Genomic DNA, 27,547 nt, shown 5'->3' with positions numbered 1-27,547 from the left:
CAGCATACTCTGAAGGTAGAATCACCAAGATTTACTGATAGCTTTGGCATGAGACATGAGCAAGGAAAAATTAAGTGTGAGCTTACAGAGGTTTTTGATGTGAGCAACTGGATGAACAGAAGTGCCAATATTGAGATGGGGAAGACTGGTGAGAAAAGAAAGTAAGTAAATGGATATTAGTTTGCATATTAAGACTGAGAGGTCTGTTAGACATCCAAGTGGAAATGTCAAGTAGACATGTGGATATATAAATCTAGACTTCAGAGAACATGTCAGGCTGGAGATTCAAAATGCAGGAGTCAAAAGTGTAATGGGTCAACAAGGGATTGGGTGGGTATAGAAGAGAAGAGGTCCAAGGAGTATTCCAAAATGTAGATCTCAGGAAGAAGAGGAGAATCTGGCAAAACAACCACCACAAGAAAGGTGGTAAGTCAAGAGACTATTGTCTAATTATTTAGTCTAGGATCATTAAATGACAGACACAGAAACATACACATTACCCCCCCCCCAAAAAAAAGTGCAAGAGGGTAGGGTAGGGAAAGAAAAAACTTACTACAAATAGTTTTATAGTAGAGTTACGTTCAAAGGAAGAAGAAAAAGGCAATTAACTTGGTAGCAAAATCAGGGCAGAGTTCACAGAAAGCATAACATTTGAGAAAGGTCATAAAAGCAGAGTAGCAACTAAGAGAAAAGAAGAGCATAGGGCTTTTGTATCTTGCGTTCTCACACAACTTCCAATCAATTCCTCTGAGGCTAACAATTCCTTTATCAGCTTCACGAAGGAAAAAAAGGACAATATCCCATGAGGAATCAGGAAGTAATGCAAGGTTTTCTAAGTCCCCACTAGCTCCACACCACCAAAGTATGTGCTAGGATACCAGTAAATCCCTTTCTGCTTCTCTTGCCTTCACATTTATCAGACACTGACACCTACGTCACAGTCTACCTCTCTATCCAGATTCGACTCACTTAGGAAATGTCAAGAATCATGAGGATAATCTATTAGGTAAGTTAGCCTCATAATTCCTTGAACCTTCTTTATCTTCCAGTGACCTATAACTCCATCAAAGTTCAGCAGCTATTCCTGTGGCCACATCTTAAACTTGCCTTTGCTTAATATTTTTCAACCTTTGAAATTTTAAACTTCAATAGTATACACTCTTCTTTCTTAACATAACCTTCTAGATCAGCGATGTTGAATAGAAATAAAATGTGAGCCACTTAAATAATTTGAGATTTTCTGGTAGCTACGTTAAAAATCAAAATGTGACTTCATTTTGAATTTAATATTTATAATTTATTTTTTAACCCAATACATCAATCCCAATCCAATCATTACATTATGTAATTAACACAAGTATTAGCAATGAGATGTTACTCAAATTCCAATGTGTACTTTACAGCCTATTACATTTTAGGCATTAAGTTGTCTATAGTCTAGATGAAATGTAATTTTGGCAAAATAAGAGTTGTGTTTAATGAAAAGGTATCTTACATGGTATATGACAAAGAATTTGGCCTTGCCCAAAGTGAAGATCTGGCCTTTTCCCTTGGCTTCTGAGATGTAATCACTGAGCCCTTAGAATGTTATGCAAGAGATTGGGAATGTCTCTGCCTGAGGGGCTCGGTTCATGCCAGACAGTATAACAATGATTTAGTAGGCAACTGGTCATACTCATCTAGTCTTAGGATAGAAAGACCAACAATGTGACTTACGGTGGGAGTTTGGGGACATGCAATCCCAGATAACCTGGAGACAGAAATGAAGTGTACAGGCCATCAACCGATCATGCCTATGAGGCTCTGAACACAGAGGCTCAGCTGAGCTTCCTATGGGCAATACTCAGTGCAGACTGTCACATGTTAGTACCAGGGCAGTACACAGCCTGATTCCACATGTAGAAGAAAATAAAAGCTCTGTGTTTGGTACATCTTATGGACTCTATGTTTCTTCCCTTAGCGGATTTTAATCTGTATCCTTTCCCTGTAATAAACTGCAACTATGAGTATAATCGCTTTCAGTGAATTCTGTGAGTCTTTATAGTGAATTATCAGAGGTGAGAGTGGTCTGGGGAAATCTCCAAAATTGTAGATGGTGTCAGAAGTAACGGGATGTCCTGGAGACTGTGCCCTACCTTTGCAATTAGCTAATTCTCTCACCTGACCTAAAATTCTTGCACACTGCCTTAATTTTTAAATTTACATGGAAATTAAATCGAATTTAAAATTCAGTTCCTTAGTAGTACTATGTTTCAAATACACAATAGCAACATGTGGTCAGTGGTTACAGTACCAAGCAGCACAATTTCAGACTTCTGTCCCTCTGATCCTCGTAGGCCCAACACACATCCTTCCCAATTTCATCTAAGCCTCACGCCTTTTCAGTTCCTATGATCTAAGATCATTCATCCTGATCTCACTTGCCTTCATCCCCCTTTTTAGCCCATGTCCAGTGACCCAGACATTAATTTCTTTAAAGTCAGTGGCCTCGATTCCTTTGCCAATGGTCTCTTCTTCAACACATGTCCTATGAACCCCCAACACTGACAGATCCAACTTTTTCTTACCCCTGTTGGCTCACAGTCTGTCGAGTACTGCTGGGGAAAGAAAGCATTCGATCCTGTATAATGGAACGAGTTCGTGGTTTCCTACTGCTAGGCAACTCTTAGTTGTCCTTGATCTCTCCCTCTTTCACTCCCCAGGTAGCTAGTTCCACCTCCTCTACATGTATCCAGGCTCCTATCCTTTCACCCTTAGCCCTCAGGTGCTGGACTGGCCTCCGACTTCCAGCAGAAAATTAGACAAAAGATGATGTACTTTCACTTCACATTCTTCTACCTAAAAACCCACCTACAGCCACATACATGTTCTACCTTCTTCTATCCTCTCTGGGCAACCAGTTCCTGGTAACTATGTTCACAGCTCTGGTGCCTCCTATTATTCACAGACCTGGTCATACAGGTTATCTTTCCCATATCAATTACAGTCAAACTCATCTTGTTCATTCCTGTATCCTTAACCTCACACTACTATCGAGTCTCATTTATAAACACTACAAAACAAAACTCCCCCCTTGCTCTTTGTCAAGTAATGAGATGATGTGAGGCTTTACCAGAATTTAACAATTTAATGTACCATAGAGGCATGAATGCTGGTAGAAGACATGAGACCCCCCCTCCCAACTCCCTAGGTCAGAGGACTTTGGTATTTAGGGCACAGCAAGCAGCATGAGCATCAACATATTTGCTTCAGTCTCCCAAATCCTAATTTGCACAGAGTGATGTGAAGGAGACCAGGTGACCTCTGCATATTCAGTTGGATGCGTCCAAGGAGAGGAACCTATAACATTACAATTGCTAACTAATAATTGTTACCAGTGGAAGCTTACAATATACCAGCTAATATTCTAAGCATTTTTAAAAAAACTTTCTAGAAATTGAAATGTAATTAATATGACATAAAATTAACTATTTTAAAGTGTACACTTTGGTGGTCTCAATATATTCACTATGTTGGGCTACTGCCATTACTATCTAATCCTAGAATATTTCCATCACCCCAAATAGACATATTCTACCAATAAGCAATTAGTCCAAGTTTTCCCCACCCCCAGCCCCTGGTAACTACGAATCTACTTTCTGTCTACAGATTTGCCTTTTCTGGACATTTCATACAAATGGAATCACACAATACATGGTCTTTGGTGTCTGGCTTCTTTCACATAACAGTGTCTCCTAGGTTTATCCATGCTGTAGCTTATATCAGCACTTCATCCTTTTTACCACAATCTAGTATACCACTGTATGGATACACCACATTTTATTTATCCATTCATCTGTTGATGGAAATTTAACATACTTCAACTTTCTAGCTATTATAAATAATGCTATGAACATGCTGTACAAGTCTTTGCACAGACTAAGTACTTTAAAAACACAGGATCATTACAATAACCTTTGAGATAGTGGTATCATCATCATCACTGTCATCATTATTATTATTATCTTCATTTTAAAGATGAGGACACTAAGATGGTGAGGTTAAAAAACTTTAAAAAACTTGCCCAAGATCACAAAGGCTGTAAGAACGAGGATTTCAATCACAGCAGTCTAACTCTATCCAAGCTGCTCTGTTTCAGTACACTTCTAATCCATCTTCTTTGTACCCATTGCTGCTACTTATCAGAAATTCCCCAGCTGTCCTGTTTTATTGCTGATAGCCTCCTAAGTGCTCTCCCAGGCTCCAGTCTCATCGCCTTCAAATACACCCTTATTTTGGCACCAAATGTACCCTTTCTAAAACATAACTTAGACTGTCATGACCCTTGCTTAGAGTCCTTCTATGGCTCACTATCATCTAACAGTGGATGAGGGATCCCTGGGTGGCGCAGCAGTTTGGCGCCTGCCTTTGGCCCAGGGCGCGATCCTGGAGACCCGGGATCGAATCCCACGTTGGGCTCCCGGTGCAAGGAGCCTGCTTCTCCCTCTGCCTGTGTCTCTGCCCCCACCCTCTCTCTCTCTGTGTGTGACTATCATAAATACATAAAAAATTAAAAAAAAAACTAACAGTGGATGAAACTATAGTGGTCACATAATCATTTATTTCAATGAAATCTTATGTGGAAATCCAGTAAGTATTTTAGGTATGAAAGCAGAGATGCCATGCTCTTGTTGAACAGGAGGGAAAAAATGGGGAGTGGTTGAATGTATTTGTGAGAAAAGCATGACTGCTAAGCCTGGCCTCACATATCTACTTTCTCAGAGAAGGCATCCTAGATACTTCCAAAGAATCTACAGAACTTTTAGAATAATTTAAAAAACCACTGGCACATCATTTAATCTTTTAAAAAACTAGTTCTAGTTACCTAAATATCCTTTCACACCTTAAAGTCTTTACTGTGCTATCCCTCTGGAAAACTGATTTCCACTCATCAAACTTCTCATACTTGCAAACTCTGCTCAACCATTACTCCCTCCATAGACTTCTCTAACCCACTCCTTGTCCAACAATTGCAAATACTGCTCACCATCTTTATCACATTTCTATCCTTCGTACAATACAGTACTCAAAACAGAAGATAAAATAATTCCAGATATAGTATGAATCCTGCAAAGAATAAGAGCACTATAATTCTTTCAGCAAATCTGAAACTGAGTTCGGAACCAAGCAGCCAACTACTGTTCCAGACAGTTTTGTGTCATCAGCTGCCAACTTTAAGATAAAGTTCTCAGCTTTACACCTAGAGCAGAAACTTCCAAGCACCATGATGCATCACCTCAAGCAACCTTGCAAAACTCTGGATCAAACCAACCATGTTCTTTAGTCCTATACCTAACCTGTAAAGTACTGCTAACTAAACAACCCATAAAAAAGGCCATGAGTGGAGTCCCAATAAAGTTAAGATCTCCAACAATTGCTAACCTATCAACGCTGCCAATCAGTCCTTCAACTTGTCCCTTTACTTACTTCTTTCATTTTGTTTAGCTGCTATTCCATGATCTCACCTCTGCACACAAACTGTTTTCCTACTTTTCAAACACTAGTAGTAGATAGTCAGACTCTAAACTTTAATCCCCCGAACATCAATCTCACACAAATACTTCTACAAACTCAATAGCCTTCAACTCCTCCCCGAGGAATGCCCCAGTAAATCTCCCTTCCTCCCTTGTATCTATATTTCCTCTGGTTCTCCAGGTTCTTTTCCCTCAAAATAAATGAGAGACTTAAAGTCAAATATATAATAAAAAGACAACCAGGGGTTCAGTCAGTTAAGTGTCCAACTCTTGATTTCGGCTCCGGTCATGATTTTGGGGTCATGAGATTGAGTTCCTGGTCAGGCTCCATGCTCAGCGAGGAGATCCTCTCTCTCCTTCTCCCTCTGCACCCCACCCTACTCACTCGCTCGCTCTCTCTCAAAAAGTAAATAAATCTTAAAAAAAAAAAAAAAAGACAACATACATTCAGCCAATGACCCTTTTAGTTACTGACCCTCTCTCTTTGCTTCCCATCATAGCCAAGTTTCTCAAGAGTCATTTATACCTCTGGCCTCCAAAGGATGCTGATTTTATCTTAGTGGTTGCTCTGGGGATTATAACGTGCATCTTAATTTCTCACAATCTACTTTCAGCTAACTCTGACTTGATTCTGGTAAACTATAGCAACTTTATTCCAATATGACTCTATTTCCTCAACCTTCCTTTAGGTACTTGTATTATATCAATATATATGTGAAATGTAGAAATAAAGTGTTATAAATACTTCATGAAGCCCTTTTTTGTCTTTTAAAGAACTAAAAGGAGAAAGAAAAAAAAAAAAGAACCTAAGAGGAGAAAAGAGGAAAAAGTATATTTATATGGTCTTTTATTTCCTACATATTCATCTTTTCTGATTTTATTTCATCCTGTGGATATAAGTCACCATTTGGTGTCATTTCCTTTCAGCTTGAACACTTCCTTAAATTTGTTGTATAGCAGGTGTGCTTATAAGAAATTCTTTGTCTTTGGTTATTGAGAATGTATTTTTCTTTTGCCTTCATTTTGAAGGACAGCTTTGTTAGATACAGAATTTATGGTTCATAGGGTTTTGTTTTGTTTTTCTATTTCAGTATTTTAAATATGTCAGTGCACTGCTTTTGGCCTCCATTTTTTCTCATGAGAACTCAGCTATAAATCATACTGTTGCTATCCTGTATATGAGGAGTCATTTTTCTCTTGCTGCTTTCAAGATTCTTTGTCTTTCAGTAAATTGATAATATGTGTCTAGATGTGGATCTCTTTTTTTTTTTTTTAACATTTTATTTATTTACCTATGAGAGACACACATAGAGAGAGAGGCAGAGACACAACAGGCAGAGGGAGAAGTAGGCTCCCTGCAGGGAGCGCAATGCGGGGACTCAATCCTGGGATCCCAGGGCCGAAGGCTGGCACCAAACTGCTGAGCCACCCAGGCATCCCTCTATTAATATTTCAAGTTTGCTGGTTCTCTCTTCTAAAACTTCCAAATCTGCTATTGATCACATCTAGTGAATTCTTCATTTCAGTTACTGTACCACTCAACTCTAGAATTTCTTTTTTATCATTTCTATTTCCTTACTGAGATTCTCTATTTGTTGAGTCACTGTCATATTTTCCATTTAGACACGGTTTAATTGTCTGAACAAATTTATAATAATTGCCATGAAGTTTTTGCTAAACATAACATCTAGGCCTACTCAGAAGCTATTGGTTTTTTTTATTCCTGAGTATGGATCACATTTTCCTAGGTTTTTTTCTTCAATATCTACAATAGTTTTGTTTTGTTTTAATAAAACTACATATTATAGATAATATGTTTAACCAATTCTGGATTATGATTTTTCCCCTTGAGGACTGTTGTTGCTGTTTTCGTTTTTTAGCAATCCTCTTGGAAATAATTTAAGATAATTTCTCCCTGTGGAATGCAGTCATTGGTTTTTCTGCTAATTTTTTTTTTAATCTTATTTTTATTCTTTAGTGTGGCTCCTTAAGGTCATCCCTATGTCTACACTGATTAGTGATCAGGTCAGTAGACTTTTCACCCCCTGCTGACAAATCTGTTGGTGAGTTCAGGAAGGCATTCAAAGTTCTGAAAGCTTCAAAGTCGGCCTCAGCTTTTACTCTTTGCTGTGCTTTCTCAGAACTTTCGATCAGATGCCAGTTCCCCAGTAAGCCAGTCATGAATTAATAACTTATCTTACCCTCTTGTGGTTCTCTCATTAACAAGGTCTCCCTACTAAATTTCTGGCCAGTTAACTACTGTGTGGCTTGCCCCTAGCAAGATCACAACATCTAGCTAGCAAGACTCTGAGCCTTCCACATTTGTTTCCTACCTGCTATTTTTACTGACAACACAACTGGACATGAGAGTTTTTTGGGTTTTTTGTTTTTGTTTTATTTTGGTCTTCTTTTCCAAATCATACCAGCTGCCTCTGGCAACAAAGCTGCTGGTTTTAAGACTAGCCCAGCTTTGATTACATTATGCTTTCCCTTGGGGAGGGAAAGGAAAGGATATATGGGTTCAGGCAATAAGGCCAAAGACTCCCATTATTCTTCACGCGAATTCAAAAGATTTTCATGAATTAAAGCTTCTCAATTTAATGTTTGCCACTGATTCATTTTCAGAGCCCTAATGGTTATGTTTTATAATCCTGCCACTTTTGTGTTAGTTCTCTGGATAGAATATTTTCTAACGCCTCCACTGTGTCATTGCCAGAGGTCCTGTTACTCCTAACTATCTCCTCATTTTCAATTCCTGGCCTGTATGAATTTTAGAATGTAGTTATTGTATTATATAACATTTGTTTACATAAATATATTTGAATAAACTAGAGTGCACAATTTAAATGGTGTCATTAATATGTTCTGTGATCAACTTTAGAAAACATTCTCATAAACTCTCAGTTTCCCCTTCTTCACTATTGCACTCACACCTCATCCCATTAAGTTCTAATTTCTTTTCTGATTACACTGGTGAAACAGCTCTCTTTAAGAGTACTGAGAACATCTTTCACAAAGCCAGAGGCTAACTCTCAGTCCTTACCATATTTTACCTTTCTACATCATTCAGTAATGCTCCTTTTTGAAATTCCTATTTTTCTTGGCTTTTAAAATACCACAATCTTATTTCACCAACAGCAATTTTTTCAGGTACTTCATGGCCTTACTTTCAACATAAATACTAATGATACGAAGGGTCTTATCCTTAATCTTTTCTGCATGATCCCACAACAATGACCAATTACCATCAATCTGCTGGTGAAACAATGTTCTAGGCTTCATCTTATCCCTGATCTCCAGACTACTATATCCAATGACTTAGTGTGCAACTTTTACATAATTGATGCTTCAATTCACTTCGTCTATTTTTCACTCTTATATTCTCCATCTTAGTAAATGACACTACCATTCACACTAATAACAGAATCAGAAATCAGAAAATCATCTTAAAACCCTCCTATTCATTTTCTCCTTTAACACTATGATTTTCCAAAGGCTTACTACTACTAAACTCCTGATAGGCTTAATTAATCTAAAATTTAAAAATACTGACCACCTCTTTTACATAGACAACAATTAAACAAAAACCTTAAAAAGAGAAGATGAAATTGTTATTTTGTAAGTAGAGGAGAGGCTGCTATTTGACAAACACTAGGTCTGTAAATAAGCGACTCTCTGTGCCTAAATCTCAGTAATACTCTCTAAAAAAATGTCTCACCCTCTCTTTAAATGGGTCTTCAATAACAGGGGGGTAAAAAAAATACTTATATTGCTATGTCCATGACCTAAATTTTCAAAACAGAAATTTGATTTATATTTGTAATAAAAGACCCTCCTTGAAATACTCAAGTGAAGTCTTTTTATATTGGCTTCTTCAACCTGGTGAGTGGGGAAAACCATGTACTCTGGAGTCAGATAGTACTTGGGTTAAATCTCAGTTATACCTTAAGCAAATTATTTAGCCTCCTTGAATCTCAGTTTCTTTGTAAAATGATGATAAAAAATATTATATTGCAAGATTAAAATGAAAGAGATGAAGTCACTATCTTTTCTCAATAACTCATCATCCTCAGATATTACTGTACAGCTTCCTAACTGGCATTGGTATGTTCCATCCCAATTCTTCCTCACATGGCAATAATTCAAGATAAGGTTCAATTGTTTTGCACTTCTGGTTCGTTCATTCACTCACTCTTTCATTCAATGAACAGTTACTGATCACTTTCCTCAATAAGTATCTTGAGTCCAACAGTATGAACTGGAGAGCAAGAAGAGATGTGTAGATAGATACAATGGTGAGCAGACATGGCTCTGAACTTGTGGAGTTTGGTGTCTGGTGGAGAAGGAAACAGACACCATTAAATAATTACAAAAATAAATGTAAAACCACAATAGATATAAGGACCACTAAGAAAGAATACAGTGCAATGAGAGGGTGTGATAGGGGATTGGTCAAGTCAGAAACGTCATTCAAAGCCTCTATTATTTATTGAGCCTTTCCTATCTTACCAGCCTCATTTCCGGGCATTTTCTCACATACAGCCTATATTTAAACCATACTAAACAACTCAAGGAATATGAAATATGCCATGCTTTCTCTCATCTTAAAATCTTTCAAACAGACTACAGCATTTCTGCAGTACCTTGTTCCTCCTAGTTAATTTCAGCAAGAATCCAAAGAGGCAGTTCTTGCATTACCTCTTTAAAGCTTTCATCACACATGATGTTAATATCAGCACCTCCGCCTGATAATTTTCTCCTTTGTAAATGTTTAGTATTTTATGGGGAGATATTCTGAAATTATGCCAAAATCCTGTCTTCTTCAGTATTAGTTTCCCAGGGTACTGGAAACAACATACCACAAGGTAGGTGACATAAAATAACTATCATTTGTTCACCCACAAACTATCATTTGTTCTGGAAGCAGTAAATCCAAAACTAAGGTATCACCAGGGCTTCACTCTATCTAGTGGCTTAAGGGGAGGATCTTTTCTACACCTCTTCTAGTTTCTGGTGGCTATCAGTTTTCCTTGACTTGTGGCTGCATCGCTCTAACCTACTTTGTTTTTTTCAAGACTGTTTTGGCTATTTTGAGTCCCTTATAATTCCGCACAAGTTTTATAATCCACTTGTCAATTTCTACAAAAATGTCAGCTCAGATTCTGATGGGGATCATACTGAATCTACACATTAGTTTGAGTAGTGAGCAGTACTGCCATCTTAACAATGTTAACTCTTACAATCCATGAACATGGGACATCCAGTCATTTAGATCTTAAATTTCTTTCAACACTGTTTTGTACTTTTCAGACCATAAAATTTGCATTTCTTCTGTTAAATTTATTCCTAAGTATGTTATTCTTATTGATGCTATTGTAAACTGGACTGCTGTATTTCTTTCATTTTCGGATTGTTCATTGTAAGGATACAGAAATACAACTTATTTGCATATATTGCTCTTGTATCCTGCAACCTTGCTGAACTCTTATACAGTTCTTATAGTCTTTTAGTGGATTTTTTAAGGATCTTTTTTTTTTTCTTTAGGATCTTCTATATGCAAGATTATATATGTCATCTGTGAGTAAAGTTTTACTTTTTCCTTTCCAATCTAGATGTCTTTTATATAAGTCTTTCTTTGCCTAACTGCTATGACTAGAACCTCCAGTACAATGTTTAATTAGAAATAGAAAGAGATGAAATCTTTGTCTTATTCCTGATTGGAAGGGAAAAACATCTAGTTGTTCATCTTTAAGTATAATGTTAAGGGGATCCCTGGGTGGCGCAGCGGTTTGGCGCCTGCCTTTGGCCCAGGGCGCGATCCTGGAGACCCGGGATCGAATCCCACATCAGGCTCCCGGTGCATGGAGCCTGCTTCTCCCTCTGCCTATGTCTCTGCCTCTCTCTCTCTCTGTGACTATCATAAATAAATAAAAATTAAAAAAAAAAAGAAAAAAAAAAAAAAAAAAAAAAAAAAAAAAAAAAAAGTATAATGTTAGGTATGGGTTTTTCAGAGATCCTTTATCCGATTAAGAAAGTTCCCTTCTATTTCTAGTTTGTTGAGTGTTTTATTATTAAAAGATGTTGGACTGTCCAGTGCTTTTTCTGCATCTGATATGATTGTGTCATTTTTTTCTTGCATTGATATGATGTATTACATAAATGGAATTTTATATGGTCAACCAACCTTGCATTCCTGAGATAAGTTCTACTTGGTCATGGCTACAGTTCTTTTTTTTTTTTTCTTCCCAGGAAGGGTCAGGGGAGGGGCAGATGGAGAAGGAGAAAGAAAAATCCCAAGCAGGCTCCATGACCAGTGTAGAGCCCAAAGTGGGGCTCGATCTCATGACCCTGAGATCATGACCTGAGCTACAATCAAGAGTCGGACACTAAACCAATTGAGTCACCTAGGCATACCTACAGTATAATTTAAAAGAAAATTTTTTAGTGAATGCTCTAGGCTTTACTGTATATATTTTATCTTATCCAAATGGGCTTCTAACTTATACTAGCTTAATTTTCTAGTGATTATATGGAACTATTACTCTTTTATAGCTCTATTCCTTTTACTCCCCTTTGTAGTCATTTTTAATAAATCACATCAATTAATGTTACAAATCCAACAATACATTGTTATAATTATTTCTTTACCACCTTTAGTGATTTCCTTAGCCCAACAAAGCTTTTATCACACACCTCCTTTGTGCTGTTATTGCCAAATATATTACACATATATTACATTATAGGGAATGCATTATATATATATGTATATATTATTTCATACAGCTGCTTCTTAAATATGCTAAGAGAAGAAAGGGAAAAAAATATGGATCCCTTCTGTCTTTCCCAATTACATAATTACCTTTATAGGTGCTCTTTCTTTTTTTATATGGGCTCAAATTACCACCTGGGGTTACCTGCTTTCACCCCCAAGAACTTCCTTTATTTATTTCTTGTAAGGTGGGTCTCTTGGTTTTGGATGATCACCGAATTCTCTCATTTTTTTATTATTTGGAAAAAGCTTTATTTTCCCTTCATTTTTGAAAGACAGCTTTACTGGATGTAAGATTTTGGTAAATAGGATTTTGTCTCTGAACACTTTCAAAATGTCATCTTATTACCTCTGGCCTCCACTGTTTGTGCTGAAAAGTCCAATGTGAACCTAATGGGGTTCCCTTTAAATGACATATCATCTTTCTCTTGCTGCTTTCAATATTTTTTCCTTGTCTTTGACTTTCACTATTCTTTCACTATGTATCTGTTTGAGGATCTCTTGTGTGCAATCCTATTTGGATTTTGTTTAGCTTTCTGCCTACGTAAATTATGGTTTTCCAATAATTTGTGAAGCTTCTGGTCATTATTTCCTTGCATATTTTTTCTTTTCCTTTCTCTTTCATCTTCTGGTACTCCCACTAGGCATATATTGTTGCATTTGATAGTGTCCCACATTTCTCTGAGGCTCTGTTCATTGTTCCTAGTTTTCTTTCTTCTTCAAGTTACATAATCTCCATCAATCTATCTACACATATGCTTCTTCTTCTGCCAGTTCAAATCTATAGTTAAGCCTCTCTAATGAATTTTTTATTTTTTTTCTAATGAATTTTTTATTTGTTATTTTACTTTCCAATTCTGTAATTTCCATTTGGTTCATTTTTTTAATGATTTCTATTTCTTTATTAATACCCTAATTTGATGTGTTATTGTCATCATATCTTCCTTTGCTACTTTAATTGCGAGTTCCTTTATTTCTGTGAACATGTCTATAATGGCTACTTTAAATCTTTTTTTGATAAATCTGACATGTGGTGTCTCTGACAGTCTCTTGGCCTGCTTTTCTTCCACTGCATGGCTCATACTTTCCTGTTTCTTTGCATGTCTCATATTTTCTTATTGTTGGAAACTACATATTGTTGGAATTTACATATATTTAGAGGTGCTGTATCATAGGACCTCTGAGTACTGATATACCTCTCCTCTTCTAGAACATGTTACTGTTTTTCACTTATTGGTATAGTGACTAATGGACTGTTTCAGTGAAGTTTATTCTCCCATCCACAGTGTTCAGCTTCTGATGTTGTTCCTCAGGAAAGCACAGATTTGGTATATCCACAGTTACCCTCAGATCACTGGATCACTATGGTTGAGGAGGGCTCTATTCTTTTCTTAACCACACCCACTTGTTAAACTCTAATAATTGCTGGCTGGTTGCTCTATTGCTCTCAAGAATGCCCTGGGGAATAAACTGGTCCATAAACAAGCCAATCAAACTCTGGTCCCTGGGCAGCCCAGGTGGCTCAGCGGTTTAGCGCCTCCTTCGGCCTGGGGTGTGATCCTGGAGATCCAGGATCAAGTCCCACGTCAGGCTCCCTGCATGGAGCCTGCTTCTGCCTCTGCCTGTGTCTCTACCTCTCTCTCTCTGTATCTCTCATGAATAAATAATTTTTTTTTAAAGTAAAATCTTGAAGAAAAAAAAAAAAACTCTGGTTCCTTTGAAGGAATAGTTTCTGAGATCAGTGTTTGATTTTTGTTCTGACCTCTGGAAGGCTTTTATGATTTTTATTCCCTGGATCTCTCTAGGTAAACTGAGGTATAGCTTATATCTTGAATCTCCTCTCAAATGCCTTTTACCACAATCTCCACTGTTCTTTAGAATACTTTTAGGCTTCAACTTCTTCAGTCTCTGTTGCAAATGAGGTCAGTTCCTTTGTGAACAGATTAGGAACTGTTTAATGGTCTGTTTTTCCCTCTGGGCCCGTCTCTGAGCCAGGGCTCTAAAGCTACCTGTGGGGGACAATGGCAAAATTCTCTCTGAGTGAATCCTAGGAGCTGAGAGCTCAGTGGAAGGAGAGGGGATACAGTCTGAGGTCCTCTCAGTTTTCCTCTTCTGGGATGGAACAACCAATTTACAATCTGAGGCAAGAGTGATCTAGGCCCCAGTATTCTCAGCATGCTGCAACCGAATTCCAGAATTCCACGAGTGGGGGCTAGGCAGAAGGAAATCCCTGCTCCTGCACTACACTCACCCATGACTTAGCTGCAGCAATAGGCAGCTGTAGACAGGAAGAGAATGCTGATGTCCTGTTCCTCCCAGGAGCCAGTACTCTAGGTTAGGGTTGGGGGTGGGGGTGGGGGTCCTGTGTTCTAAGCTACAGCAGCCCTAATAAGAATCTCCACCTCACTGAGCTGGCAAGGAGGAAGGAGACAGCAGTACTAATTTAAAAGCCATTCTCATTTCTTACCAAATTTTCATATTTTCATAGATGTTTTTGAAAAAAATGTCTCTTCATTTACTGTTCAAACTTAGGACCATGGGGGAGGGGGTTTCATCATTTTCATGTTTCACTGGGTCAGCAGAGCTCCTCATGCTGTTATGACAGAAGTCAATCTCTCAGGTGTTCTTTAACATGGGCATGAAGGAACAAAGTGCTAGGACTCTATATGTGTGATCTCATTTAATCTTCACAAGTGTGGTGCAGCTACTATAGACCTTGGTTTTACAGAAACTGAATCCCAGAACCATTTAATAACTTGCTCCAATTAAAACGGCAAATAGGGAATAAGGAGCTGATTCAAAACCAGGTCTCACTGCCTCCAAAACTCATGTTCTTGATCATGCCTATCTTTTCAACTTTTATACAGATCCTTTTAAAAATCAGAGCTCATGAAATAGTTATATCCCTATCCAGTCACAGTGATTTCTTTAGGGAATACATCATTTTCTTCCTCATCTATATCTTTTATAATAATACTAGGAGAAGTTCTATTTTGTTTCCTCATGCCTTCTGCTACATTTTCATAAAGAATCTCTGACCAGATGATTATTATCTTTTGTGTACTTTTTTTTAAATTTTTATTTATTTATGATAGTCACACAGAGAGAGAGAGAGAGAGAGAGAGAGAGAGAGGCAGAGACACAGGCAGAGGGAGAAGCAGGCTCCATGCACCAGGAGCCCGACGTGGGATTTGATCCCGGGTCTCCAGGATCACGCCCTGGGCCAAAGGCAAGCGCTAAACCACTGCGCCACCCAGGGATCCCTCTTTTGTATACTTTTAAAGTCTCTTTTCCTGGGGCACCTGGGTGGCTCAGTTGTTAACTGTCTGCCTTTAGGTCAAGTCAGGATCCCAGGATCCTGGGATGGAGTCCTGCATGTGCCTCCCTACTCAGCAGGGAACCTGCTTCTCTCTTTCCCTCTGCCACTTCCCCTGCTTATACTTGCTCTCTTTCTGTCTTGGTAAATAAATAAATAAATAAATAAATAAATAAATAAATAAATAAATAAATAAAAATAAACAAATAAATACAGACATACAGAAATAAAATTTTTTTGAATCTTAAAAAATAATAAATAAATAAAATCTGTTTTCCTAAAGATCCAGCTGCAAGTGGATCTATGTGCACTGGGTTTGGGTCTCTGATTACTACAAACATTAAAATAACAAGGTCTCTTTTTCTCCCAAGACTACCATTGTATATAACCACATAAATGAAGTCAATTAAAAGTATTATTAAGAAATGATGATACCTCTTTTAAAAAAGACTGAAACAAAAAAATAAAAAATAAAATAATAAAATAAAATAAAATAAAAAAGACTGAAGCTTCTTAGGCCCAAATTATAAGATTTCAGGGAAAATTTTAACACACACACACACACACACACACACACACAAATCCATACATCATACAGTCACAACTGACTAGTCACTAGTAAGAATATTTCACTTTAAAGGTGATCTCATGTTTTTAAATGTACTCAAATTAGTAAGTACCAATATTTAAAACACAAAAAAATTTCTGATCACAACTGAAACCAAAACACAACCCCAAAAAATAAACTAGATAAACCTAAAGTATAAAAAGAAACCTTTCTCTGTAGTTACTCACCAAAAGAAAAGTCAATAAAAAATAAAAAAGATATATCAATGCGTATTTGAAAATTTAGGCTTTAGCTCTACTTGGCTCTATTTATTGGGGTTATAAAAGATTTTTTTCTTAGCCAGTTTTTACCACCTCAAAAAGTCCGATTTCCTGGTAACAGACTCCACTGCCTAATTCTGATGCTGCGCAGTGTTAGAGAAAAAAATGGTTACCGTAGATAAAACCTCCCAAACTATAAGAATTCAAGGAAACTGTGAACACATGGTAAGGAATATAGCTACATGTTATATTTAAACAAAGTTTAAAGAAAGCATTAGAATGAGACTGTTTGCTCCAAGTGGCTCTTTTCTCTCACAACAGAGGGCCACACACCACAGGCGCGCTCCCACATGTGAGGACCCCCAGGGGAATCTGGCAACAGCAAAGCCCCTCCGTTGCATGTTCGGGGTGGGGGGTGGGGGTGTTTGTTTTTAGAGATCTTTAACCTCAACTGTCAACACCTGATTGAAATCAACAGAACACCTTTGCTGAGGAAACCCAGACCGCGAAGGGACTTAAACAGGTAAACCAAAATAAATTAAAATTCTTGATCAAAAATGACAGCGCCGAAGGACAGCATCAAGTACGGCTGCTCAAGTGACTAAGGCACTGAACGGCTATGTTAGGTCTGCTACAGTGTGCTCAATAGCTTTAAAGAATGCAACAGAGGTACTTACCAAATATTTCCCCTCCACTAGCATATTCTGTCACCAGATAAATCATCCGTTCTGTCTCCATAACCTGGTACAAAGGCAGGAAAGTGACAGACAGTGACACAAATGACAGGCTGATATCATAGGAGAGAAACTAACGACTCCTCTTTTGTCATTTGAAATATTAATAACCGTTACTGCTTAAAGCAAACTTAAAACATTGGACGGGGAGAGCAGGTATAAATGCTATAAAGAAGAAAGGGGGAAAATAGATATCCCTCCGTGTTCTTAAAAGTAGGAAGCAGTTACTACTTGAGAGAGACAGCCGTTTTGTTGTTCCATGAGGCCTCTGCAATCTCTTAAGCTCCAGAAGACTGAGAAGCAAAGAAGCTGCCAAGAACCAGAAAGTTCACATTCAACACTGGTCATCTGAAGTTCAAAAATGCCCTCCCACCCACAAAACCCAATCAAAACCAAAAAACGCATAGGGAAAAATAAGGGAATCATTTAGGAACTATGCAGAAATCACATGCGGATGTGGTTTGTTTTTTGTTTTTGTTTTTGTTTTTTTTTTTTATGGAAAGGACAACTTTCCTTTCTCCTATCCATTTATTCAAAACTGGGAATAATAATGTAAATATCCAACACCTCAAGTAATATAAATTATTCATTTGTATTTCATTTTCATTCCTATTTTGCTTTTTTTATTTAGTTGTGTGTTGGCAGTCCTTTCTTACCTTTTTTTGTTACATATTTTTAAAAATAATATGTGAATATATATGTTCATGATACAAACTTTTTAAATACCTGATATTTAAACAAAAGACCAAAGATTTTCCTCTTCTCAGCCCTCTCCATTTTATTCCCTCAAAGGAAACATTGGCAATAAGTTAATTTATTCTATATCATTTTAGAGTAATGTTGACCAATTGGAAAAAAATGTAGGCCTCATATATAACTTTGACTTTTCTAGTAGCCACATTTAATAAGTAAAAAAAAATAAAGTGAAATTAACATTTCATTTGTCCCAATATATCCAAAATATTGTCATTGAACAAAAATTTTAATTATAAACTACTTCAGTTTTTAGATTAATGAAAATTAATTAAAAAATTCAGTTCTTCATTTGCTCTAGCCACTTTTTAATACTTAATAGCCACGTGTGGCCTGTGGCTATCATATTAGGCAATACAGTTTATACTTTCACCATAATTCACAGTTGATTATTTTGCTAAATTATTTCCCAGTTACTTGATCTTGGGCATCTTAACACATTAATACCATATAACATCATTACATGTTACGATAACAGATCTTCTGAATGGTTTCCTGGCATTGTCATGTAAGTGCACATTACATTTCTAATCTAATAACTGTATCATCCTTATTTTTCTCTTTAATTTTTAAGAACTCTATATATACTGGTGATATCAGCTCACTATTACATGCATTGCTTCCAAGCTCTTCCTGTATGTTGATTTACACAACAACAATAAAAGTGTTGTATATATATGTGGGTGTTGAGGGAAAAAAAAGAAAAGAAAAAAAGTAAATGTTATATTGTATATCTCCTTTGTACCCCTGGGCCTTTTATTGAGTGCAAATGTTCTTTTATTGTTAAATTTTTCAGTAGTTCAAAACACTTACCTATATTTGGCTCCTTCTATAAACCGACAAGACTGAAGTTTTGACAAATCACCTGAAAACTACCTGGATACTATTTATAAAGATAATTTGATAGCCATTCACCTGGGTAAGTTGGAATCCCCATTATCAATACTAGCTGCCAGAGAGCAAAATTAAAGCTTAAAAGAGGGCATTGTTCAATGTCAGGGCTGAAACTATTTTGAATTCTTAAGGGCTAATGAAATCTTGGGTGAGAAACTCGGATAATTCAGTTATAAGGCTAATACTTACCAGGTAATCTCTTGAGCAAAGTTAGCTCATAAGCCCTACAACTATTTAAAGACAATTTCTTTTAAAATGTGAGGTCAAGAAGTTTATTCAGTCGATCAGGATAGGAAGGAAGCAGAGGTTAGACACCTCCGAGTTTGCAGACATAAGTCTTCAGGCAACACCAGGAAGCTTTCATGGGTTTGCTTCTGGGGCACAACGTAGGTGTGGTTCAACAGAATTTAGTCTGATAAATTTCAACAAGTCGGCTCCTGCCGATCTAATTCATTTCATTATGTGAGCAGCTGATGCCAGAAAAGAGCCCTAAAGCTGTAGCCTTAACCACACACACTAACATCACAACATGCTTTCTTTTCCATAAAATTAATAGACTATGAAAGCCTGCCCATTGTGCCTCCGCCCTGACACATGGTGCCATGTCTGGGCCAGCAACCGTTTACTGCAGACTAACAGGCAGCAAATGAACCGAGTGGGTGGCCACTTCCTGAACAACTAGGTGATGGCTGTTCTGGTACAAAGCAGTGAGCAGAGCTGGCCCTAGGCAGAGGCAGAGCTTGTGGCTGCCAACACACTGCAATCTGAGAAGTGCCCCAAAGCCCCACCTCTCCCAAAATATCTCTTCCACCAGCCTGCTGAGGCAAGGTCCTCTCTTCCTATCTGGCTTGAAATTCCAGTCATTAGATTTACTGTTTTTGGAGTAAGTCGTTGTGGGGGATGGCATGAAATAGGCATGGTTCTTGGGAAGGTAAGAACACTAGAATGGAAATCTCTTTCATTAAACAAAATCAATCTCATGGTTATCAAACTGATTAATGCTGCCTTAGAAAATGAAGCTAGGATCCTACTAGAAAAGAGGTAGGTTCTGATTGATACAAGAAGCAATACTTAAAATATCCTTTGCTATCATATGTCATACCAAGATCAAAGAAATGAGTACTTAAGTAATGTTATAAAAAGGTAATGCTACATTCACCTTTAGCTTTTCATCCCTAGAAATTCTCTGTTCCTTTGGCTTTCCCGTTCTGTTTTAGGATTCAGATATACATAAATAACTTCTTGTCATTTTCTGAGTAATCCATTTGTGTAATCCTCACAAAGAATGGTGCCCAAGTTTTTCTTTTCTTTTTTTTTTTTGTGCCCAAGTTTTAAAGAACAAATTTAAAAGGTCTAGGTGGGTAAGGTAGATCTTACTAGTAAACAGCCAGGTAAAACATGAGCACTGAGCAAGAGATAAAAGGGTGGGAAAACAGTAGGATATACATATGAACACAGAAACCAAGAAAAGTTGCAGATATTCACCGAGACACCTTTTCTTCTATACACAAAAGTGACTATTCTGGGTTCTTCATCACCATACACTACATCACTAAGGAACCTACCTGGTAGAGCCTAATGATGTGGGGGTGGCAAAGCATTTTCATAATTTGAACTTCCCGGAAAATCTTCTTTAAGTTTTCTTCATCCAGCTGGGTCTTGTCTATGATCTTGATAGCAACCTGAGAATGGAGGAAGAAAATTTATTCTAATGCATGATTAAAAGCAGTTCACTAAGAAAATTAAATCCATTTTAAAACAATACAAGTTGCCAGCACTTTGTTTACACAATATCAATGAAGAAAATTATTTTACTCTTTTTAAAAAGACAGGAAATGGATTCCTAGCAAGTTGGTCTCAAAGGAACAGACTCCAAAAGCTAATGGGTCTTTATGCCATTTCTTAAACTGCTCCTATGTAAAACCCTAGACAAAATACTTCATTACTCCAAAGATGTGGTCACAATCTGGGCAAATCATGCTTTGATGCAGACAATGGTATGTTGGGTCTCTTATTAAGATAAAATGTTTATATCACAAGTACATGATAATTTAGTAATATTTGACCAGAAATTCCACAGGGGTGTCCCACATTGCACCAGGTACTTGCATAACTCCACAGTAGTAGAAGTGGTGGTACGATAGTAGCGGTTGCAGCAGTCACTATATACTGAACATCTGCTGTGTGCCAAGCATAATTCTTAGTGCTTTTCAAGTACTAAATCATTTAAGCCTCACAATACCCTACATTATTATTAACCTTATTTCAGAAATAGGGAAACTGAGACACACAGAATAAGTAATTTACCCAAAATAAAGTAATTTACTAGTATGAGGCAGATCCAAGATTAAAGCCCAGGTAGGTTGACTTTACAATCAAATTCTTAATGGTAATGCTATAAAAATCTGAAGATCAAAAAAAAAAAATCTGAAGATCCTTCTGTACTGTATATATCCTGTTTCAGCATCAAACATATATTTTGCTCATCATTCTTTAGATATCCAGCAGCACATACATCTTTAAGATTTTATTTATTTGACAGAGAAAGAGACAACAAGCAGAGGGAGAGGAAGAGGGAGAGGAAGCAGTAGACTCCCCCCTGAGCAGGGAGCACGATACGGAGCTCCATCCTAGGACCCAAAGATTATGACCTGAACTGAACGAAGGCAGACACTTAACCAACTGAGCCACCCAGGTGCCCCAGCACATACATTTTAAAACAGAACGAAAGATGAAGAACTTTTTCTAACTTATCAAATCTAAACTTCTTCACTGTTCTTAGTGAAATATTGAAAATATTGTGTTGCCCGCAAATATCTCTGTATTTCTGTCTTGGTCAATTAGCAAATAATCAATGAATATTAGTTTGATGAAGGACCAAGACAAGGTCAATTCTAGCCCCTTTCAATTCTTAAAATTCTGATTCTAAAAAAAAAAATTTTTTTTTTAATTCTCTAATTCTATACACTATCAGAGGGAAAGGAAGCTTATTGAGAAAAAGAAAAGAAAAACAAGGGAAGCAAAATTTCAACAATAAAAATGTTCTGCCCAGAGCAATAAAGACTATATGGAACTATACAAAGTAGATGATTCAAATATAAGAAGAGCTAACATAAAACTAACTTTGGAGTTGTTTCAGATATTCGAATGGGGACTGATAGGAGAAAGGCCCAGGGAGACAAATTTCAGCTCAATCCAAAGAGCATTTAAGCCCTGCCTAATGATGGAATGTGATAAAATGAGCTGGATGCAGCTCAAGCTACAAAGATTAAATCAGATACATCCTTAACTTCAAGAAGCTCACAATCTAGTAGGGAAGAGGCATACATGAAACAGACAACAACACAACATTGGAAATATAGCCAGTAAAGCTATAAGCAAGGTATGATGGTAGAACTGAGGATGGACATGACCTTCACTGGGAGGAGAAGCAGACACAGGGAAAGACCTCACAAACAAAATAGAACTTGAAAAAAGAAAGAATTAGGATAGGCAGGAAAGAGAGTGGGTAATTTTATGAGGAAAAATAGCTGAATCATTAACAAATCTCAGCAGCTGTTCAATCTCCTATAGGAAGCCTTATCTGTACAGGGGGTATAGCTCAGTGGTAGGGCATCTCGGTGCATATCACCCCAGACCATTACTGTTTCTACTTCTCACTACTGGGCCATATCACATACAGACCTTAACTCCAGTAATTGGTCTAGCATCTGTACTGAATTCTCTAAGAACAGTTCTTTTTTTTTTTTTTAATTTTATTTATTTATTTGTTTATGAAAGTCACACATAGAGAGAGAGGCAGAGACACAGGCAGAGGGAGAGGAAGAAGCAGGCTCCATGCACCGGGAGCCCGACGTGGGATTTGATCCCAGGTCTCCAGGATCGGGCCCTGGGCCAAAGGCAGGCGCTAAACCGCTGCGCCACCCAGGGATCCCAGAACAGTTCTTAAAACACAAAAACCACAGTACACAATGTCCTTCTATAGAACAAATCTCTGGGTCTTAATAGTAATTAGTTATTAATAAAAGCTTACAGATGAATGGCACAATATACTTTAGAGACTGCTTTCCTATATGTATAATGAGCTAAGAAACTTGCAGCCATGCTATTGCAGAGCTTCCCAATGAGTGTGCTAGAAATGAGTTACAAGGGTACCCAAGGCCATGGGTAGGTGGCAGGGATCACCTCCAGCCTCAAGAAACCTCACTTGTTTACCACAGAGGAAATATTATCATTTTCTCTGTGTGTGCCATGATATATAAAAGATTGGGAAGCAATACTAAGATCTGCTGACCATCAACTGTCCAAGGACTGGGCCTCAAATCCCGTTTTGCCCATGGCTGCCAATGGATGACACAGAAAAAATAATGGGGGTAGAGGGTAGAGGTGGTTAATTAGGGCTTTCAATGCATTTTTGTACTTTTTCACCTGCAAGAGAGTACTAAGTCAAACATAATTGAGGAAGTCATAGAGTAGTGCCTCCTGATTCACATGAACTCCTGAGTTTCACTTGCATTCTCAAGCAATAAGATTTTCATAAAGGTAAATAAAGAGAAAACCAAATCTAATCATCCATGAGAACAAAGCTGGCTTCAAGACATTACGCACCTAATATTATTTTTAATTTGATAAAGGTAATGGTATAGTATGCATATAGTTATACATTTCATAACAAGTATATCTGCCTCCCCATAAAGGGAATATGGTCCCATATACTGAAATGTATTCTTATCTTTGCAGGGAAAATGTATTAAGTATAATCTGTTCTTCAGAGGTGGATGTAGAGAGGTTTTAATAGATTAGAACACCAAATTCCTGTCCATTCTTCAATGAGATTCAAGATCCAACAAGACATGGGGGCAAAGCTTTACCTAGCAGCCGAATATGGTATCAACAGGAAGGACTCCAGTGTCCAGCGGCCTAGGTTCAAAACCTTGGAACTGCCCTTTTAATGTATAACCTTGACCCAGCTATTTAATTTTTCTATGGTTCCTTATCTTAAAAAAATGTGGGTAATAACAGAACCTGCACTAAAGGTTGCTGGGGATTGACCAGGCTAATGGATGCAGCCTGCTTAATATATAATGCCTGGCATGTGGTAAACATGCCATCCATATTAATTACAGTACTGCTGTTATTTATGTGTTCATTTTCTGGAATCAAGCCTTAAACGTTAGGCATTCCTTGGCAAAAATGAGATCTGCTTCACTAAAGGACATAATCTGGGATCTCCAACACATCAGTTCCTCACTCAAGGTGCAAGGTGAAGGGGCCAACAAGCGAATAGCTAACAATCTGTGGGCAGCATTCAGAACGAACTGCATGCTTCCAGTTGATGTGGGAGCTTCCAGTTGAAGCTAGGGTGTGGGATGCAGTCAATTGGGGAGCATCACACCGAGCTGCAGGATGGAACCCACAGAAAGATCTGATCCTCAGGGCTGCACCAGGGAGAGCGCACTCTGCTCCTTCAAGGCAGGCCAGGCTCCCTGCCCCTCAAACTAAGCAAACTAAGTACTAACGCCAAGGAGGAGGACACATGTGCTACTTGGCATATGTACCCAAGAGGCCTGCAGAACAGAAAAGATAACCTCCAAAAGCTCAGCTCCTACATTAGCTGCAAATTGGAAGGTGGAGATTTTCTAGAAAATGGAAAAATACCAATGAAACAGAGAAATAACCACGTCAAAGAGCAGGGAGTTGGTGAGCAAGTGTGATTATTTTGAGACTACCTGAAGAGATCGATGATCATGAATTTTCACTGCTACAGGTTGGTGGCAGCTATATAATCAGGGTTTCAGCTGAAAGTAACACATACGCTGCTTGAAAAATGAAATGCGTCCACAGCGAATGGTAAATTGGTAGGTAAACAGAAGATAAACTCTCAAAGAATGTTTTTAGATTTTGGTGCTGAGAATCTATGAATCACATCTTTGTACTTCCATATGAAAAGCCTAACAATTAAAAAAGGAAACTTCCAATATTTTACCAAGAGACCATATATTTCTTAAAGTTTCTTGTTTTACATAGAATTCTTTTCTTCTTGCAAGGAGCAGGATTTTATGAATTGACACTAATATCAATTAAACACGTCATCGTATCCAAGATGTTGCTCCAACAGATACAGCTTGCCTGAAGCCCTCAGGAATTTCTCAACCTGAGATATTCCCATTCGATGAACTCTTTTTCTTGTTGGCATGCAGCATGACAAAAAACTAAATTCAGATCATGCCAAATGTAAAGTCGCAGTTCTTTATTATTCATTCTAGAAGAGGGGAAAAATAGTGATTTCCCCCTTTTAGTTCTCACTTCTAAACCACAGTTCCTTTAACTCTTACCTAATTTTTGCAAGCACAGTAATGTTCACAAGGAATGAAGTTGAAAAAATAGTGCTTTCTTCACAACAGGCAATAATTCATTTGCATATCCTGACACCACATTCATTGGCAAGGTACGGTGACAGAATAAAAACCAATGAGCCAAGGAAAGGTTCAACATTAAGATCTTACCCCTCACCCATCAGAAGTATGTGGGTTCTTTCATGCTGAGATATGCCATGACAAATGGACAGTTAAAGAAAGGAGCCACTTAGGAAGAAAATGCAAAGACCACAAGTGCTAAAATTCCTCCAAAAAGAGAAAGAGCACTCCCCTGAACTAGTATGCAGATGCATGCACAATAATTTCACAAAATACCATAAGCAGACTGAATGCTTTTAAGAAGGGAAGAGAAACATTATGACAGTGTAGAGAAAAGTTTATTTTTTCAATGTTCTCTGAAGCAGCTCTACTTCTCACTGAAATGTCTTAAAATTTAGGCAGATATCAAACTTTTTGCCATTGTGACTTATTTTCAATGGGGCTGTTTTTATGGTAAATTTTGTAACTAAATTTTCATGATCTATTTCTCTATTTCTACATCATTCTCAGTTGAGATCTAATATCATTTTACGGTTGAGATCTATGCTGTTCAATACAGAACATACCAGCCACATGTGACTACTGAGCACTCAAAATGTGGCCAGTGCAAATTGATGTGCTATGAATGTTAAATATAGACCAGAACTCAAAGCCTTAATATTAAAATAAGAATATAAATTATCTCATTGATAAATTTTAGATTGATTACATGAAGAAATAAATACCTTTTTAGATATAGTAGTCTAAATAAAAAAATCTCATTAAAAACTAATTTCAATGAAAAGGCAACTTATGGAATGGGAGAAAATATTTGTAGACCACGTATCTGATAAGGGGGTTTATATGCAAGATAAACAAGGAATTCACTCAACTCAACAGAAAAAAAAACACACATAACCTGATTTAAAAATGGACAAAGGACCTACACAGGCATTTTCCCAAAGAAGACATACAAATGGCCAACACTTGCACGAAAAGGTGCTGTGTATCACCAATTATCAGGGAACTGCAAATCAAAACCACAATGAGATGCCACCTCACGCCTGTTAGGGTATCTATCAACAAAAATGAGAGAACAGATGCTAGCACAGATAATGGAGAAGAGGGAACCCTGGTGCAGCACTGCTGGTGGGAATGCAAACAGGTAGTCACTATAGAAAAACAGTATGGAGGTTCCTTAAGAAACTGAAAATAGAACTACATATGATCTAGCAATCCCACTCCCGAGTGTATATCCAGAGGAAATGAAATCACTATCTCACAGAGATATCTGTACTCCCATGTTCACTGCAGCATTATTCACAATGGCCAACGTATGGAAACAACCTAAGTGTCTGTCAATGGATGAATGGATAAATTTTGAAAATGTAGCATATCTATCTATATATCTGTATCTATACACACACAAAATGCAATATTAACCACCCTTAAAGAAGAAAATCTTGTCATTTGTGAGGACACAGATGAATGTGGAGGGCACTGTGCCAAGTGAAGTAAGTCAGAGAGAGAAAGACAACCACATTACTACATGGTATTACTCATATGTAGAATCCTTAAAAAAAAAAAAAAGAAAAGAAAGTCAAACTCATAGAAACAGAAAACATGTAAGTGAGTGCCAGGGGCTGGGGGGTGGGAGAAATAGGGACAGGCTGGTAAAAGGATACAAACTTTACAAGGAGTGAGTAAGGCCTGAGGATCTAATGTAAAACACTGTGAGTAGGTGAGTAATAACTGAAATTTGCTAAGATAATAGAATTTAAATGTTCTCATCAAAAACAAACAGCAAAGGCAAATATGTGAAGATGAACGTGTTAATTAACTCAATCAGAGGAGTCCTACATAACGTATACGTGTAACAAAAAAACACGTTGTACACTTCTAAGACCTTACAATTTTGTCAATTATACCTCAATAAAAGCTGGGGGGAAAACCCAACTAGTTTTACCTGTTTCTTTTTTTTTTTTTTACCTGTTTCTTTTTAATCTTTTAAATATGACTACTTGAAAATTTTAAATATATATGTGGCCCACATGTTAGATGATGCCAGTAAGCTGCCAGCTACAGCACACATTACACGAAAGTGACTTCTGAAATCCTGGACTCAATATTGAGAATTGCCAGTTACTGATCTCGAAGAAACTTGGCAGGTTGCAATGCACTCAATGCTCAAACACTGCCTTGGGAGAGAATCTTAAATTAGGTCTCAAAAGTTGCATTCCAAGAACTCAATTTAATTCCATTAAAAAATGTTTATTGAACAACTGATTGGCTGAGGGCAGCGCTCCCATGCAGCTCGCTAGAGGCTGCTCTCAACAGGGTTCTGT

The 27,547-nt window shown here is 37.5% G+C and overlaps 1 protein-coding gene across 8 annotated transcripts in view; it reads right to left on the bottom strand.

Moving 5' to 3' along the window:
* SIK3 (SIK family kinase 3) overlaps nt 1-27,547 on the bottom strand; it is a 240,358-nt gene that overhangs the window by 90,074 nt on the left and 122,737 nt on the right. For all 8 annotated transcript variants that reach the window (XM_038536044.1, XM_038536047.1, XM_038536049.1 and 5 more), the window contains exons 2-3: nt 20,373-20,489; nt 17,104-17,167 (exon numbers count right to left, since the gene is read on the bottom strand). In XM_038536044.1, coding sequence (XP_038391972.1) covers nt 17,104-17,167; nt 20,373-20,489 — 181 coding nt within the window. The remainder of the gene's footprint in view (nt 1-17,103; nt 17,168-20,372; nt 20,490-27,547) is intronic.

This window comes from Canis lupus, chromosome 5 (genome assembly GCF_011100685.1).
Source record: "Canis lupus familiaris isolate Mischka breed German Shepherd chromosome 5, alternate assembly UU_Cfam_GSD_1.0, whole genome shotgun sequence".
Classification (NCBI taxonomy): Eukaryota; Metazoa; Chordata; class Mammalia; order Carnivora; family Canidae; genus Canis; species Canis lupus.
The sequence above is the reverse complement of the archived record's forward strand: the minus strand, read 5'-3'. Positions and strand labels throughout refer to the sequence as shown.